General features: G+C 43.1%; 1 protein-coding gene across 5 annotated transcripts in view; it reads left to right on the top strand.

Moving 5' to 3' along the window:
- The first annotated feature begins 5,475 nt into the window (after positions 1–5,475).
- Positions 5,476–13,427, top strand: part of DIAPH2 (diaphanous related formin 2) — an 869,427-nt gene continuing 861,475 nt past the window's right edge. For 3 of the 5 annotated variants that reach the window (XM_054038969.1, XM_054038972.1, XM_054038973.1), the window contains exon 1: positions 5,476–5,797. In XM_054038969.1, the coding sequence (XP_053894944.1) occupies positions 5,495–5,797 (303 nt within the window). In that variant the 5' untranslated portion in view covers positions 5,476–5,494. The remainder of the gene's footprint in view (positions 5,798–13,427) is intronic. The other 2 variants (XM_054038970.1, XM_054038971.1) reach the window with 2 other exon arrangements.

Below are 13,427 nucleotides of genomic sequence, written 5' to 3' on the forward strand. Positions count from 1 at the left end.
TTAAAAGAGAGGGAACAAAGGGTAGGAATTAATGGTAAATTCTCAGAATGGAGAGGGGTAACTAGTGGTGTTCCCCAAGAGTCAGTCCTTGGACCGATCCTATTCAACTTATTCATAAATGATCTGGAGAAAGGGGTAAACAGTGAGGTGGCAAAGTTTGCAGATGATACTAAACTGCTCAAGATAGTTAAGTCCAAAGCAGACTGTGAAGAACTTCAAAAAGATCTCACAAAACTAAGTGATTGGGCAACAAAATGGCAAATGAAATTTAATGTGGATAAATGTAAAGTAATGCACATTGGAAAAAATAACCCCAACTATACATACAATATGATGGGGGCTAATTTAGCTACAACAAGTCAGGAAAAAGATCATGGATAGTTCTCTGAAAATGTCCACGCAGTGTGCAGAGGCGGTCAAAAAATCAAACAGGATGTTAGGAATCATTAAAAAGGGGATAGAGAATAAGACTAAGAATATATTATTGCCCTTATATAAATCGATGGTACGCCCTCATCTTGAATACTGCATACAGATGTGGTCTCCTCATCTCAAAAAAGATATACTGGCACTAGAAAAGGTTCAGAAAAGGGCAACTAAAATGATTATGGGTTTGGAACGGGTCCCATATGAGGAGAGATTAAAGAGGCTAGGACTCTTCAGCTTGGAAAAGAGGAGACTAAGGGGGGATATGATAGAGGTATATAAAATCATGAGTGATGTGGAGAAAGTGGATAAGGAAAAGTTATTTACTTATTCCCATAATACAAGAACTAGGGGTCATCAAATGAAATTAATAGGCAGCAGGTTTAAAAGAAATAAAAGGAAGTTCTTCACGCAGCGCACAGTCAACTTGTGGAACTCCTTACCTGAGAAGGTTGTGAAGGCTAGGACTATAACAGAGTTTAAAAGAGAACTGGATAAATTCATGGTGGTTGAGTCCATTAATGGCTATTAGCCAGGACGGGTAAGGAATGGTGTCCCTAGCCTCTGTCTGTCAGAGGATGGAGATGGATGGCAGGAGAGAGATCACTTGATCATTGCCTGTTAGGTTCACTCCCTCTGGGGCACCTGGCATTGGCCACTGTTGGTAGACAGGATACTGGGCTAGATGGACCTTTGGTCTGACCCGGTACGGCCTTTCTTATGTTCTTATGTTCTTATGTTCACACACACACACGCGCGCGCGTATGAGAAGACAAGTTCAAAGAAATGCACCTTGCACTTGGAGTGGAAGGGTGAGGTTTGTAATGGTCCTTTGTTCCTGGGGGAGTTCATTCCAAAGTCTTAGACCAGCCTAAAGAATTCTATAATGCCAGGTATTTAAACAAGAAATTAAAAACTGTACTGGAGTAAACTTTCAGTGTCTCTAAACTTGATTTAAGTTTTTTTTTTTCATATAAACAAACTATACTGAAATTAAATTGAAGTTTCACTTCATTTAAAAGTTAATTTGCTGAACTGAAATCCCAAATGTACCTTCCTCTAGAGCTTTTATGAGCCTCCCCATGTATGATGGTTTCATTCAGTCCCTTCCTTGGATCTTTATTTATACCGTCCCTGCTGCTCTATATCTTAGGGAGATGAATCCAATATAAACATTCAATTGGGCAAGAGAAGGTTTCCGTAATACCACAGGACTAGTTCTGTGGCAAATGTAAAGCCTGTGTGTGGTGAAATGAAGTTCCAGAGCACTTGAAATTGTTTTAGATACATAAAATGATCTACAGAATGCTTCAGGAGCACTTAAGATCTGTGCATAGGAACTTAGGACAGCTAGGAAGTAATCCCTCTAAACTGGACGGTGGGGTGATTGCACCTGGTGTTTTGTGTTAAGTTATGGGCACTTTGTTACTAAAAATATAGGGTATGTCTTCACTGCTCAGTTAACCAAGGCTTTTACTGGGTTTTAGCCCAAATGCCTTACCATCCACACAGAAAATCCTTTGATCTGGGGTTGGAGGTGCTTTAAGCCTGGGTTAAGATAGTTGGCTGGGGGTATAGCTTGGAGTCTGAGCTCTGGTTTAACTCTGAATCCAACCCATCCAATTTGCAGTGCGGATGCAGGAAAAATCTCTCTAGCACTGATAGTCCTGAAATGTCCTTTAAGAATTCCACCCCTCCATCTCCAGAAGGACAGCCAAGTTCTCTCACAATTGACACTGTGAATGGAAAGTAGGAGCATTGCCAGCAGATCGAGGGAAGTGATTATTGCGCTCTATATGGCACTGGTGAGGCCACATCTGGAGTATTACATCCAGTTTGGGGCCCCCCACTACAGAAAGGATGTGGACAAATTGGAGAGAGTCCAGCGGAGGGCAACAAAAATGATCAGCACATGATTTACAAGGAGAGGCTGAGGGAACGGGGCTTGTTTAGTCTGCAGAAGAGAAGAGTGAGGGGGGACTTGATAGCAGCCTTCAACTACTGAAGGGGGGTTCCAAAGGGGATGGAGCTCGGCTGTTCTCAGTGGTGGCAGATAACAGAACAAGGAGCAATGGTCTCAAGTTGCAGTGGGAGAGGTCTAGGTTGAATATTAGGAAAAAGCTATTTCACTAGGAGGGTTGTGAAGCACTGGAATGGGTTACCTAGGGAGGTGGTGGAATCTCCATCCTTAGAGGTTTTTCAGGCCCGGCTTGACAAAGCCCTGGATGGGATGATTTAAGTTGGTGTTGGTCCTGCTTTGAGCAGGGGGTTGGACTAGATGACCTCCTGAGGTCTCTTCCAATCCTCATCTTCTATGATTCTATGTAAGAATCTTAGACTATCTCAGCAAAGAATCTCTTGGGATATGCCCACAGACACACCCTGGTGAGTGCAGAAACACTGAGTGTACAGTAAAGGGAATAGGGTTTTGCTATGCAAATGCTTGCCCTTGTGCTAAGCTACCCCCGTGCTGATCACCTGTGGTTAAGACATACCTAAACAGACAAACTGTTAAGTAAAAATGGTGTGTGTGGGGAGGAGGGTTACTGACTGACCAAAGAGAAGAGCTGTTGATTTTAATTGAAGCTGACAACACTTGTTTAAATTGTGTTCATGCTTCAGCCCAGCATAATTTGGAAAGTGCTGCTGTTTGCCTATTGTTAAAAATGATTGCTGGAAATTATTTTTCACGGCTTCCAAACTGGTAATGAAATTCAAAATTACTTTATAAAATTACAAATTCTAAAGTACATGGAGCTTGCCTTGATAACTTAAAATGGAAAAATATCCTTGAAGTAACAGAAGAAAAAGTTACTTGAAGTAATACAAAGGGGTTATGAATAGAATAAATGAGATAAATAAAAAGACTTAAGCTAAAAATTAGGAGAAATGTCCCATATAAAATAGGTTAGACAGGGGGTGTTAGTCAGCCTTCAGGCCTGTTTCAAGGCCTGCATGGTATTACCAAATTGTTCAGAATCTGAAACTCCAGTTTTAAGAATGGGGTTCTAGCTTTCATGGTTGTGGAAATCTCGCCAACCACAGTGTAAACCAATGCAATTTTATCTTCCTGAGTCTGCAAACAGCCTGAAAAAAAAAAATCAAGTAAACTTTCCACGGCCCTGTAATCTCAGTGGAATGTGACCCCTAAAGCTGAACGATGACACTTTAAAAGTATTTAGTTAAATGGTTAGCAGATAGAAAGGGGAAAGAAGTAAAATTGAAAAGCCTGGGGAAGAGTGAGAATTGGGGATGCATGACAAGAGTGGTGTGTGTATGTGGTTGTGTGTGAGAGAGAGAGAGAGAGTGTGTGTGTGAGAGAGACAGAATGGGACCTAAACAAGAAAGAGGGAGAGAAACAGAAAAAGGAGGCTGGCAAAGGAAAAACTAAGGGCAGAAATAACAGTAGTCCTAATGTTGAACATATTCTTCTACTGAGTGATGCTAAATCCAGGATTTGCATAATGAAAATGTTGATATACTACATAAATGCCACATTAAAACTTTGTGTAAGTCTCCCATTGATATCTGTGAGAGGATTGAAGTGTGTGTGGTACTAAATTTATACCCAGCTACACTGAGGATAAGTACAACCAGCACTTAGGCTCTATGCAGAAGGAGTTTGAAAATCCCCTATTAGACTGTGCAACAATCTTATAGGAGAAAGGGTGAAATCCCCATAATTTAAAACATTTAAGATTCTACTAGACAATGTTTACGGTAGAGGAGGAACCTAGAACCCGCATAGATTGGAACACATACAGGATGTCTTAAAAGCTAAATATTTCTGTTAACGTCACTTTCCAGTAACTAGGTCAAGTTAACATATTTCATAGGAAACACAGCGTCTTTACTAAGAAGGAAGCATAGTGGGGAAAGGGAAGGAAACAGTATTGCCAACTGTACTACTGAATAACTGCATGCTAGATAGAAAACTTCAGTCAAAGATTTAGAAGAGAAACCTCAGATAAAGGGATGCCCTAATTTTAAAAATAAATGAAGGAGTACTTTGAATCTTACTCATAAATTAAAACTCAGGTTTAAGAACCTAATCTACGATTAACTATACACATATAGCATGATTCTCAGGTTCCACACGAGGAAAATATTTTACCATTTTAAGTCCAGTGGAGTCACTTACCCCTGCAGTTTTAGTGTAAGTATTTTGACTGCAAACCCTTGAGAGGAAATAATTGTTTACAGTATAATTCCAAAACAAAATGGTACAAGGACATTGAAGTGTACGGTTAGTTTATTCAGAGTTTGTTTATATTTATATTGGGGAGCAAATGTCAATTGCTTGTTTCTGTTTAGAACTTTGTTGTTTCACTGAAATTAAAGTAACATGGGGATTGAGAACACTTGCTAGGTGAGAGGAACTGCTCCTTGACCAGGAAGTCTCCGAAGTTATCTAGGGAGGGTATTTAGCTCCTCGATTAAGGCAGGACTCTGGAGCTGAGAGAATTAGATTAATTTTTCCATGTATTTGGGGAGGGGGGCGGTGTACCCGATGCTGCCTGGGGTGAGACTGTAACTGTGGTTTGGTTACACTGTGGGAAGCTGTAAAGCACTTTCCCACCTTGAAAAAAACAACAAGGAGTCTGGTGGCACCTTAAAGACTAACAGATTTATTTGGGCATAAGCTTTCGTGAGTAAAAACCTCACTTCTTCGGATGCATAGCTTTCCCACCTTGGGAAGCATGCACTGGCAGAGCTGTAGTTTGCAGCGAAGCAGAGCTATCGCTCGGTCTAAGCGGGGCTGGTATTTCGCGGTCTCTGGGTGTCCCTGGAGCAGCCACCAGCTGCAAAAACGCTGGCTCCCTACGCGCCCTCAGTCAGCAGATGTGACCCGCAGGCTCCGGATCAGCTAGATCCCCTCCCCCGCTGCTATCGCATCTGTTGCTCGCCGCCCCTCCTCCCCCTCCCGTTCTGCTACGGGACTTCAGAGAAAGGGAGCCTCGGAGAAGCTCGAGGTAAGGGCGGCAGCTTCGCCATAGCTTCACTTTCGTAAGGGGCATGCGCAGGGAGCTGGCCGCATGCTCACTAGGCCAGCCTTCAGGGTAGGCGCATGCCCAGAAGGGTGCCGTGGACTCTCTCCTACCGGCCGGAGCGGGTGGGGGAAGGAGGAGGCAGCAGCAGGGAGCCAGCCTGCGGGGGAGCCGCCTGTCTGCCCTGCGGTGTGTGCAGCGCCTATGGGGCCCTGAAGAAGAAGAAGCCGCTCGCAGCACAGGAGGCCGTCGCTCAGGGCAGGAGGATGGAGAACCAGGCGGCCCCAGGCGCCGGGGGCGAGGACACCCCGGGCTCCGGCAGGGCGAACCTCAAGCGCAGCGGGCGCGCCGCGGAGGAGGAGAACAGGAACAAGACCAAGCTGGTGAGCGAGCTGCGGGGCTGAGGGCACCGCGGGGGCGGGCACGTGTCGGGCACGGTGGGAGGAGGTTGGAGGGCGTGTGGCGGGAGGCTGGCATGGGGCTGGAGTCACGCGGTGCGGCTCTAGGTGTCTTCCCGTCCTGGTGCTGTCCCTGCTGCTGCCGCCGCCCCGGCGGTTGGTAATAGGGTTTGAGAGCTGGGCGGGTCCTACGGAGCGGTTTGCGTGCCCCTCAAGCCTTGGGTATTGTGCGTGGAAAAGCCCTGCCGGTCTCTGAGACAGCTGTTGCACGCTAACCCTAGCGCCCGGTTGCAACCAGAGAGGAGGCGCGGGGCGCGCGGAGGGCCCTGGGATGAGCGCGTGATGTTGACTTTAAAACATCGCTCCTTCAGGAACGGTTCCCCCCTCGAGACAGGACCCGTGACTCATAGCACAAGTACGGGTTCTGCCCCGAATCCGTCTGTAAACCACGTTTGGGCTGCCTCTTTCCAGGGGTGTCTGAATTCAGCCGTGGTGTGGCAGCTTAAGGGACTTCACGTGCTCACACCAGGGCTGAACTAAGTAATCACTGGAGTAACCTTGACCGTGTTACACCTGTTCTGGGATCAAGACCACACTACTGATTCTTTGATAATCAACACACCAAGAAGTAGATATATGCAGCCAATGCACTTCATAAAGTGCCTTCTAAATGTGAAAATAATTAGTAATTTTAAAGTCACCATTGGGGTTCAGTGGCTAACTTGAAGACTCAGAATGTATTAATCTAACTTTTCAGCAACTACGCATTTTTTAAGTCTTGTTCATCTTGCACAGTGGAACTTAACTGGTTTCTTAAAGTAACTGCATTTACTTATTTCAGGCATTACCTCTATGCTTTTGTGGTTGGGTTCCCCATGAAGAGGTGGAATGGGCACTTGTAAAAAGCTAAATTTTAACAGATCCCTATACTGGCAACTAGGAGACTGCTAGATGAATTTACCAGTTTGTCTTCCCACTTGTTAGTGATAAGGGGGCTATACTGTTCAATTCTCATTATATTTATGCTAAAAAAAATTTGTAAGGCAATACATGTTGAAATTTGATGCCAGCAGGTGTTATGGGAGTCCAGAACTAGGAAATAGTGGCTAGCTTCACCATAAGGGAGAGATTTAAATGCGTTTTAGGAACATTACTTCATGATGGAGACAGATAGTTCAGTATTGCTTGTTCCCTGTAGTTTGTCTAATCGGCAAGACTATTCCCAGACTCAGATTTGTGTGGAGAAAATCCCAGGTATTTGCCAGTGGTAGGTAGATTTACTTCCATGAAACAAGACATATTATTTCAAAGGCACCTTTCTCTCTCACTCCTTTGCCAGTGAGAACCATATGTTTGTTTTTAGACCTTTTGCACTCAGTGGAACTGCTCAATGCCTAAAATTACTCCGGTACTTAGGTTTGCAGGATCAGGTACTAAACCTCATTCTTATAAAACTAGCAATATTAAAAAAATGCATATTGGCTTTCAACCTTTGTAGCTTTGTTTGGGAATTAGCATCCTGTTGTTGCAGGGGTGGTGGTGGGGGTATAGAATGCTTGATATACACCGAGCTCGGGGTGGGGTTGTAGGGTAAAAAGGCAACTTGTCACAGGTGGCTGCTGTGGTGGCTCAGACCTTCCAAGGGGAAATTAAGCTGTGCTCAGCTGGAGAGTTGCTCCATAATTTAGAAGTGAGCTTGTTAAATTTTGTTCGTTTAAACTGTAGCTGAGAGGAGCTGCTTGCCTCAGTGGATTCAATCCCCTGAGCTTCAAATGAGTTGTTTCTCATGCACCTTAATCTTAACTTCCTTGTCTTTGTACAGGTAATAAGGGTAATGGAATATTTAAAGGAGGGGAGGGGAATTCCACTGTACTTCTACCTATGACTTTTGAGTTGTCTGAAATTAAATTATTGTGTGTATACATGATAGTTTGGTATAGTTGTTTTTTTTGGCATACTTGGGTTACTCAGGATCTGCCAAATTGAGTAAGTTATGCAAGTCATCCCCAACTAATGCCAATAAAGACTCATTGGGCCTCAGCATCTTACAGTGTATTTTGTATATGGCAATACTTTGTAGGAAAACTGTTTACCTCCACAATGCCATTCTATAAACTTGAAATTTGACTTAAATCTGTAAGTCTAGGCTTCCATATTACAGGACCTTGAGCTCAACAGCACTTTAAGAGGGAGAGAAAGTATGTACTGGGGGCAGCAGGGGGAAACTCTAAACATGATCTGATTAACTATTCATATAATAACTGGATTAAGGAGTAACATCCTGGTCCTTCGTAGGCATGGAAGAGAACTGTGTTGCATGACAAATGCTGGAGTCTGCACTTGGCAATTGTACAAAAATCCTCTTCCAAACTTTCCTCAGAATTTATCATATGTATCAGATCAGTGCCACCATCTCCAGAGTTGCTGGTGAGTTCTACCTTTAGGGAAGAATTAGCTTTATGGGAGCTGCTTTAAAAATGTGCTTGGGTGTGGATGTAAGACATGGTCCCAGATGAGGTGGACTACTCAGCAACAAATCTGAGGTAATTTAATCTGCGTGACTGGCATATCAAATTGCTATGAAATTCACCCTTGGAATTTCACTGTTGTGCATGTACTAGGTAAATTGGTTTGTGGCTCTGTTTTGTTTGTGACTATGATTTAGAGCAGTGGTCCCCAAACTTTTTGGTTGTGCCTCCCCTTACATCATCTGTGCCCTCCAGGGGCTGGGAGCCAGCGTTACAAGTGGGGCCACGGTCAGGAGCTGAGCCATGCTGAGAGCAGAGCTGCAGCTGGGAAAGTGGCCATGGTCTGAGTAGAACTGCGGGCGGGGGGGTGCTGGGTGGCACTCCCTTCCCGCCCTCTGTGGAGGCTGACCCATGCCCTGTTGTGCCCCACAGTTGGCAACCAAGTTCCATCCCTGACAGATTTTTGCCCCAGGTCTCTAAATGGCCCCCTCAAGGATTGAACTCATAACCCTGAGTTTAGCAGGTCAATACTCAAACTCCTGAGCTATCCCTCAGGTCTGACTCTTACCTAAGCTTGTGAGAGTTACAACAAAAAAACCAAAACAACTTCAAAAAACCCTGTGTGTGAAAGTATTTTGTCTATAGTCTCCCTGGTTCTATATAGTCAGTTTCTTCATAATTTGAAACAGAGAGAAACTTAGAAAGAAAATGTGACTATGGAATACAAATTGGCACCTTAATTGAAGAAAATATATTACTGGCTTCACTGTCTAAAACTTAAAGTTAAAAAGGAACATAATTTCACATGTTATATTGTGAAAATTAAGAATAGAAGCACCCAAGTATGTATACATTGGCACTAAAAAGGCTTTTCACTTTCTGACCTGTCTACATTTAAAATAGTATAGCTTATTGTTTAAAAATAAGTAGTGCTAAACAGATTTGTTGTTCCTAATGTTGACTTCACAGTTGAGTAATGCTATGATGCAACTACAAAAGCAGAGTTTTTTGCATCTGGTAGTGAAGTACACTCTTTTGAGATAAGCAACTATTGACTAAAATATCAAAGGGTGACTGCAGCTATCGAAATGTTTATTGGCTGAATGTGACATACAGGCATATTTGAGAGAACTGTTTCTTGACACAATAAATGATATTATGAAAAAGAAATCTAGAGCACAGTATCTCAATTGACCAACTTCATTTAAACAAGTAGGGTTAAAGCCTTTGTAATGGATGCTCAAAGATATTGTCTACAGAGCAAACATAATACTGTATGTCTGCATCAGGAAGCAAGAGGAAGACCAAAGACAGGGTAGGCCCACTGCTTAGTGAAGAGGGAGAAACAGTAACAGGAAACTTGGAAATGGCAGAGATGCTTAATGACTTCTTTGTTTCGGTCTTCACCGAGAAGTCTGAAGGAATGCCTAACATAGTGAATACTAATAGGAAGGGGGTAGGTTTAGCGGATAAAATAAAAAAAGAACAAGTTAAAAATCACTTAGAAAAGTTAGATGTCTGCAAGTCACCCGGGCCTGATGAAATGCATCCTAGAATACTCAAGGAGCTAATAGAGGAGGTATCTGAGCCTCTAGCTATTATCTTTGGAAAGTCATGGGAGATGGGAGAGATTCCAGAAGACTGGAAAAGGGCAAATATAGTGCCCATCTATAAAAAGGGAAATAAAAACAACCCAAGAAACTACAGACCATTTAATTTAACTTCTGTGCCAGGGAAGATAATGGAGCAAGTAATTAAGGAAATCATCTGCAAACACTTGGAAGGTGGTAAGGTGATATGGAATAGCCAGCATGGATTTCTGAAGAACAAATCATGTCAAACCAATCTGATAGCTTTCTTTGATAGGATAACGAGCCTTGTGGATAAGGGTGAAGCGGTGGATGTGGTATACCTAGACTTTAGTAAGGCATTTGATACGGTCTCGCATGATATTCTTATCGATAAATTAGGCAAATACAATTTAGATGGGGCTACTATAAGGTGGGTGCATAACTGGCTGGATAACCGTACTCAGAGAGTTATTATTAATGGTTCCCAATCCTGCTGGAAAGGCGTAACGAGTGGGGTACCGCAGGGGTCTGTTATGGGACCGGCTCTGTTCAATATCTTCATCAACGACTTAGATATTGGCATAGAAAGTACGCTTATTAAGTTTGCGGATGATACCAAACTGGGAGGGATTGCAACTACTTTGGAGGACAGGGTCATAATTCAAAATGATCTGGACAAACTGGAGAAATGGTCTGAGGTAAACAGGATGAAGTTTAACAAAGACAAATGCAAAGTGCTCCACTTAGGAAGGAAAAATCAATTTCACACATACAGAATGGGAAGAGACTGTCTAGGAAGGAGTACGGCAGAAAGGGATCTAGGGGTTATAGTGGACCACAAGCTAAATATGAGTCAACAGTGTGATGCTGTTGCAAAAAAAGCAAACATAATTCTGGGATGTATTAACAGGTTGTTGTGAGCAAGACACGAGAAGTCATTCTTCCGCTCTACTCTGCTCTGGTTAGGCCTCAGCTGGAGTATTGTGTCCAGTTCTGGGCGCCGCATTTTAAAAAAGATGTGGAGAAATTGGAAAGGGTCCAAAGAAGAGCAACAAGAATGATTAAAGGTCTTGAGAACATGACCTATGAAGGAAGGCTGAAAGAATTGGGTTTGTTTAGTTTGGAAAAGAGAAGATTGAGAGGGGACATGATAGCAGTTTTCAGGTATCTAAAAGGGTGTCATAAGGAGGAGGGAGAAAACTTGTTCACCTTAGCCTCTAAGGATAGAACCAGAAACAATGGGTTTAAACTGCAGCAAGGGAGGTCTAGGTTGGACATTAGGAAAAAGTTCCTAACTGTCAGGGTGGTTAAACACTGGAACAAATTGCCTAGGGAGGTTGTGGAATCACCATCTCTGGAGATATTTAAGAGTAGGTTAGATAAATGTCTATTAGGGATGGTCTAGGCAGTATTTGGTCCTGCCATGCGGACTCGATGACCTCTCAAGGTCCCTTCCAGTCCTAGAATCTATGAACCTGTGGTTGACATAGCTCAGGTGTGTCTTAATACCATAAACGTTAACTTACTCAAATGTTTTGACCCTCTCAGCAGGAGCAGTTTAGCACTGGTGCACCTGAGGCCTCTTAGATGTCTACACAGCAACTAGAAATACATGTCTGGCCCATGCCAGTCAACTTGAGCTCACAGGGCTTGGGCTGTGGGGCTGTTTCATTGCTGCATAGACTTCCGGCCTTGGGGTGCAGCTTGAGCTCTGGGACCCTGTGATATGGGAGGGTCCCAGGGTTTGGGCCCGGAAGTCAACACAGCAATGAAACAGTTCCACTAGCCAGAGTCGACTGGCACAAGCCAAATATAAGGAGTTAGATATTTTACTGAAGTGAAGGACAGAAGACTTGGAACTTAAGGCTCACCTACAGTTGAGGAGAGCAACTTGATTTGTGCCTTATCTTTTGAGGGCTTGTTTAACTAAAATTTTAAAAATATCAAACTGCTAATAACTTCTTGCATAAAGCCTAACTAATCTGAGGCACTTGGTATCAGGAAGTGCTATTGATGCTAAGAATTCCATAGGATGCTGATTATTCCCTAATTTTATGGATAAAAATCTATTGTTGGACAAACAAAGCTAAAGCATTTATCCTTCATGCTTGGAGATGGAAGCAAATGGCTTGAAGTTAGGAAGATAATTTACATAGGAGTATGTTACAACACTATTGTCTCTGTGGGTTGTTATTAACATTTTTAAATGCATTTAATACTAGCCGCATTTAATACTAAGGTACTGGACTACATAATCCAAAAGTCCATATTGGAGTAGTTTCACTCATCATTCTCTCTCATCTCCTTAGTCGTGTTTTAGTTTCCCTTCCTGTTCACTCCACATTGTTCCTGTGATGAGAGAGTGCTCTCTCTGCATGCTCTCCTAGGTCTTGCTTAACTAGTGATAGTTCTATTGCTTGCAAGTATAAGAAGTCATCAAAGCAGAAATGGATCAGTGTTGGACAGAGGAAGAGGAGCAGAGATGTTAGCGAGTTGCTCTTGAACATTTTGCAAGAGAAAGTAATGGGTTGCAATTGGGAGCTTTTTCAGGACATTTTAAGTAGGTTGGGCAGTATAAAACAAAATACATTGTCTCTGATACTGTTTCACAAGGCTTGTAGCCATACCCTTTCAAACTTGGATCTCTTCTGATGACAAAAACTGAGCAGGGTTGGATATACATGAAAGAAAACCCTGCCTCTTAAGGTAATTCCCCCTTGTTCCTAAGGTGTTACATCTAGCGGTGTAATTAAAACAGTTGTTTGGAATGCTTTGAAGCCTATTTATGGCTAAAATAAGTAGTTGATAGGTGTGTATTTTCAAACAGTTTCCTAAAGTTTGAGATGCAGTTACATTTGTTTCTAGTTTTGGTATGTGAAAAGCCATTGACAAATTGGTCAGCCTTTGCAATCTTAGGGGGATCTGATTGTGCAGTGGCAATGATAAACTATTCTCACCATTTTTATCACTAGTAAGGAGTATAGCTAATTGTTAAAATTCAATATTTTGAAGCATGTTGTTATACTTTGACCCAAGCATCATTTGTCTGGGTATACCGCAAGAAGGACAGGAGACTTGTTATTGGTTTTAATTAGGCTGCAACTTTATTATATAGATGTCTTGGACTACCTGGCAGATAAAGTGTACAGTGCAGGCAAATCCATGCTTATTCAAATCAATTTTCCGGGGCTTCCACCAGCCCCCTTGTTTCCATCCAGGTCCCCCAGCTGACCCATGGCTTGGACCTTACCATCCACCAGCCTTGTAAGAGGGTTAAGGAGGGCTATGCGAATGAGGGGGAGGGGGTTGGCTCATTGCCGTACCAATCATAGGAGTCCCCAACCCCCTCCCCCGTTCTATTCCTTTATCCAGTACCTCCTTTTAAGTCCTTTACCAGGCCATTTATCTGGTCACTGGCTGCCCTCCTTATGGAGTACCTGCACTGAACATCCACCCAATATTACAAAATAAGTTGCAACATATGGCCTACCACCTTTTCTATTCACCAGAAAAGGTCCATCCTCACACCCGCTGTGGGGAAGGCGAAAAAAACCATACTCCACCAAAGCCAATTCT

The sequence above is a fragment of the Malaclemys terrapin genome, chromosome 9 (assembly GCF_027887155.1).
Source record: "Malaclemys terrapin pileata isolate rMalTer1 chromosome 9, rMalTer1.hap1, whole genome shotgun sequence".
Taxonomy (NCBI): domain Eukaryota; kingdom Metazoa; phylum Chordata; order Testudines; family Emydidae; genus Malaclemys; species Malaclemys terrapin.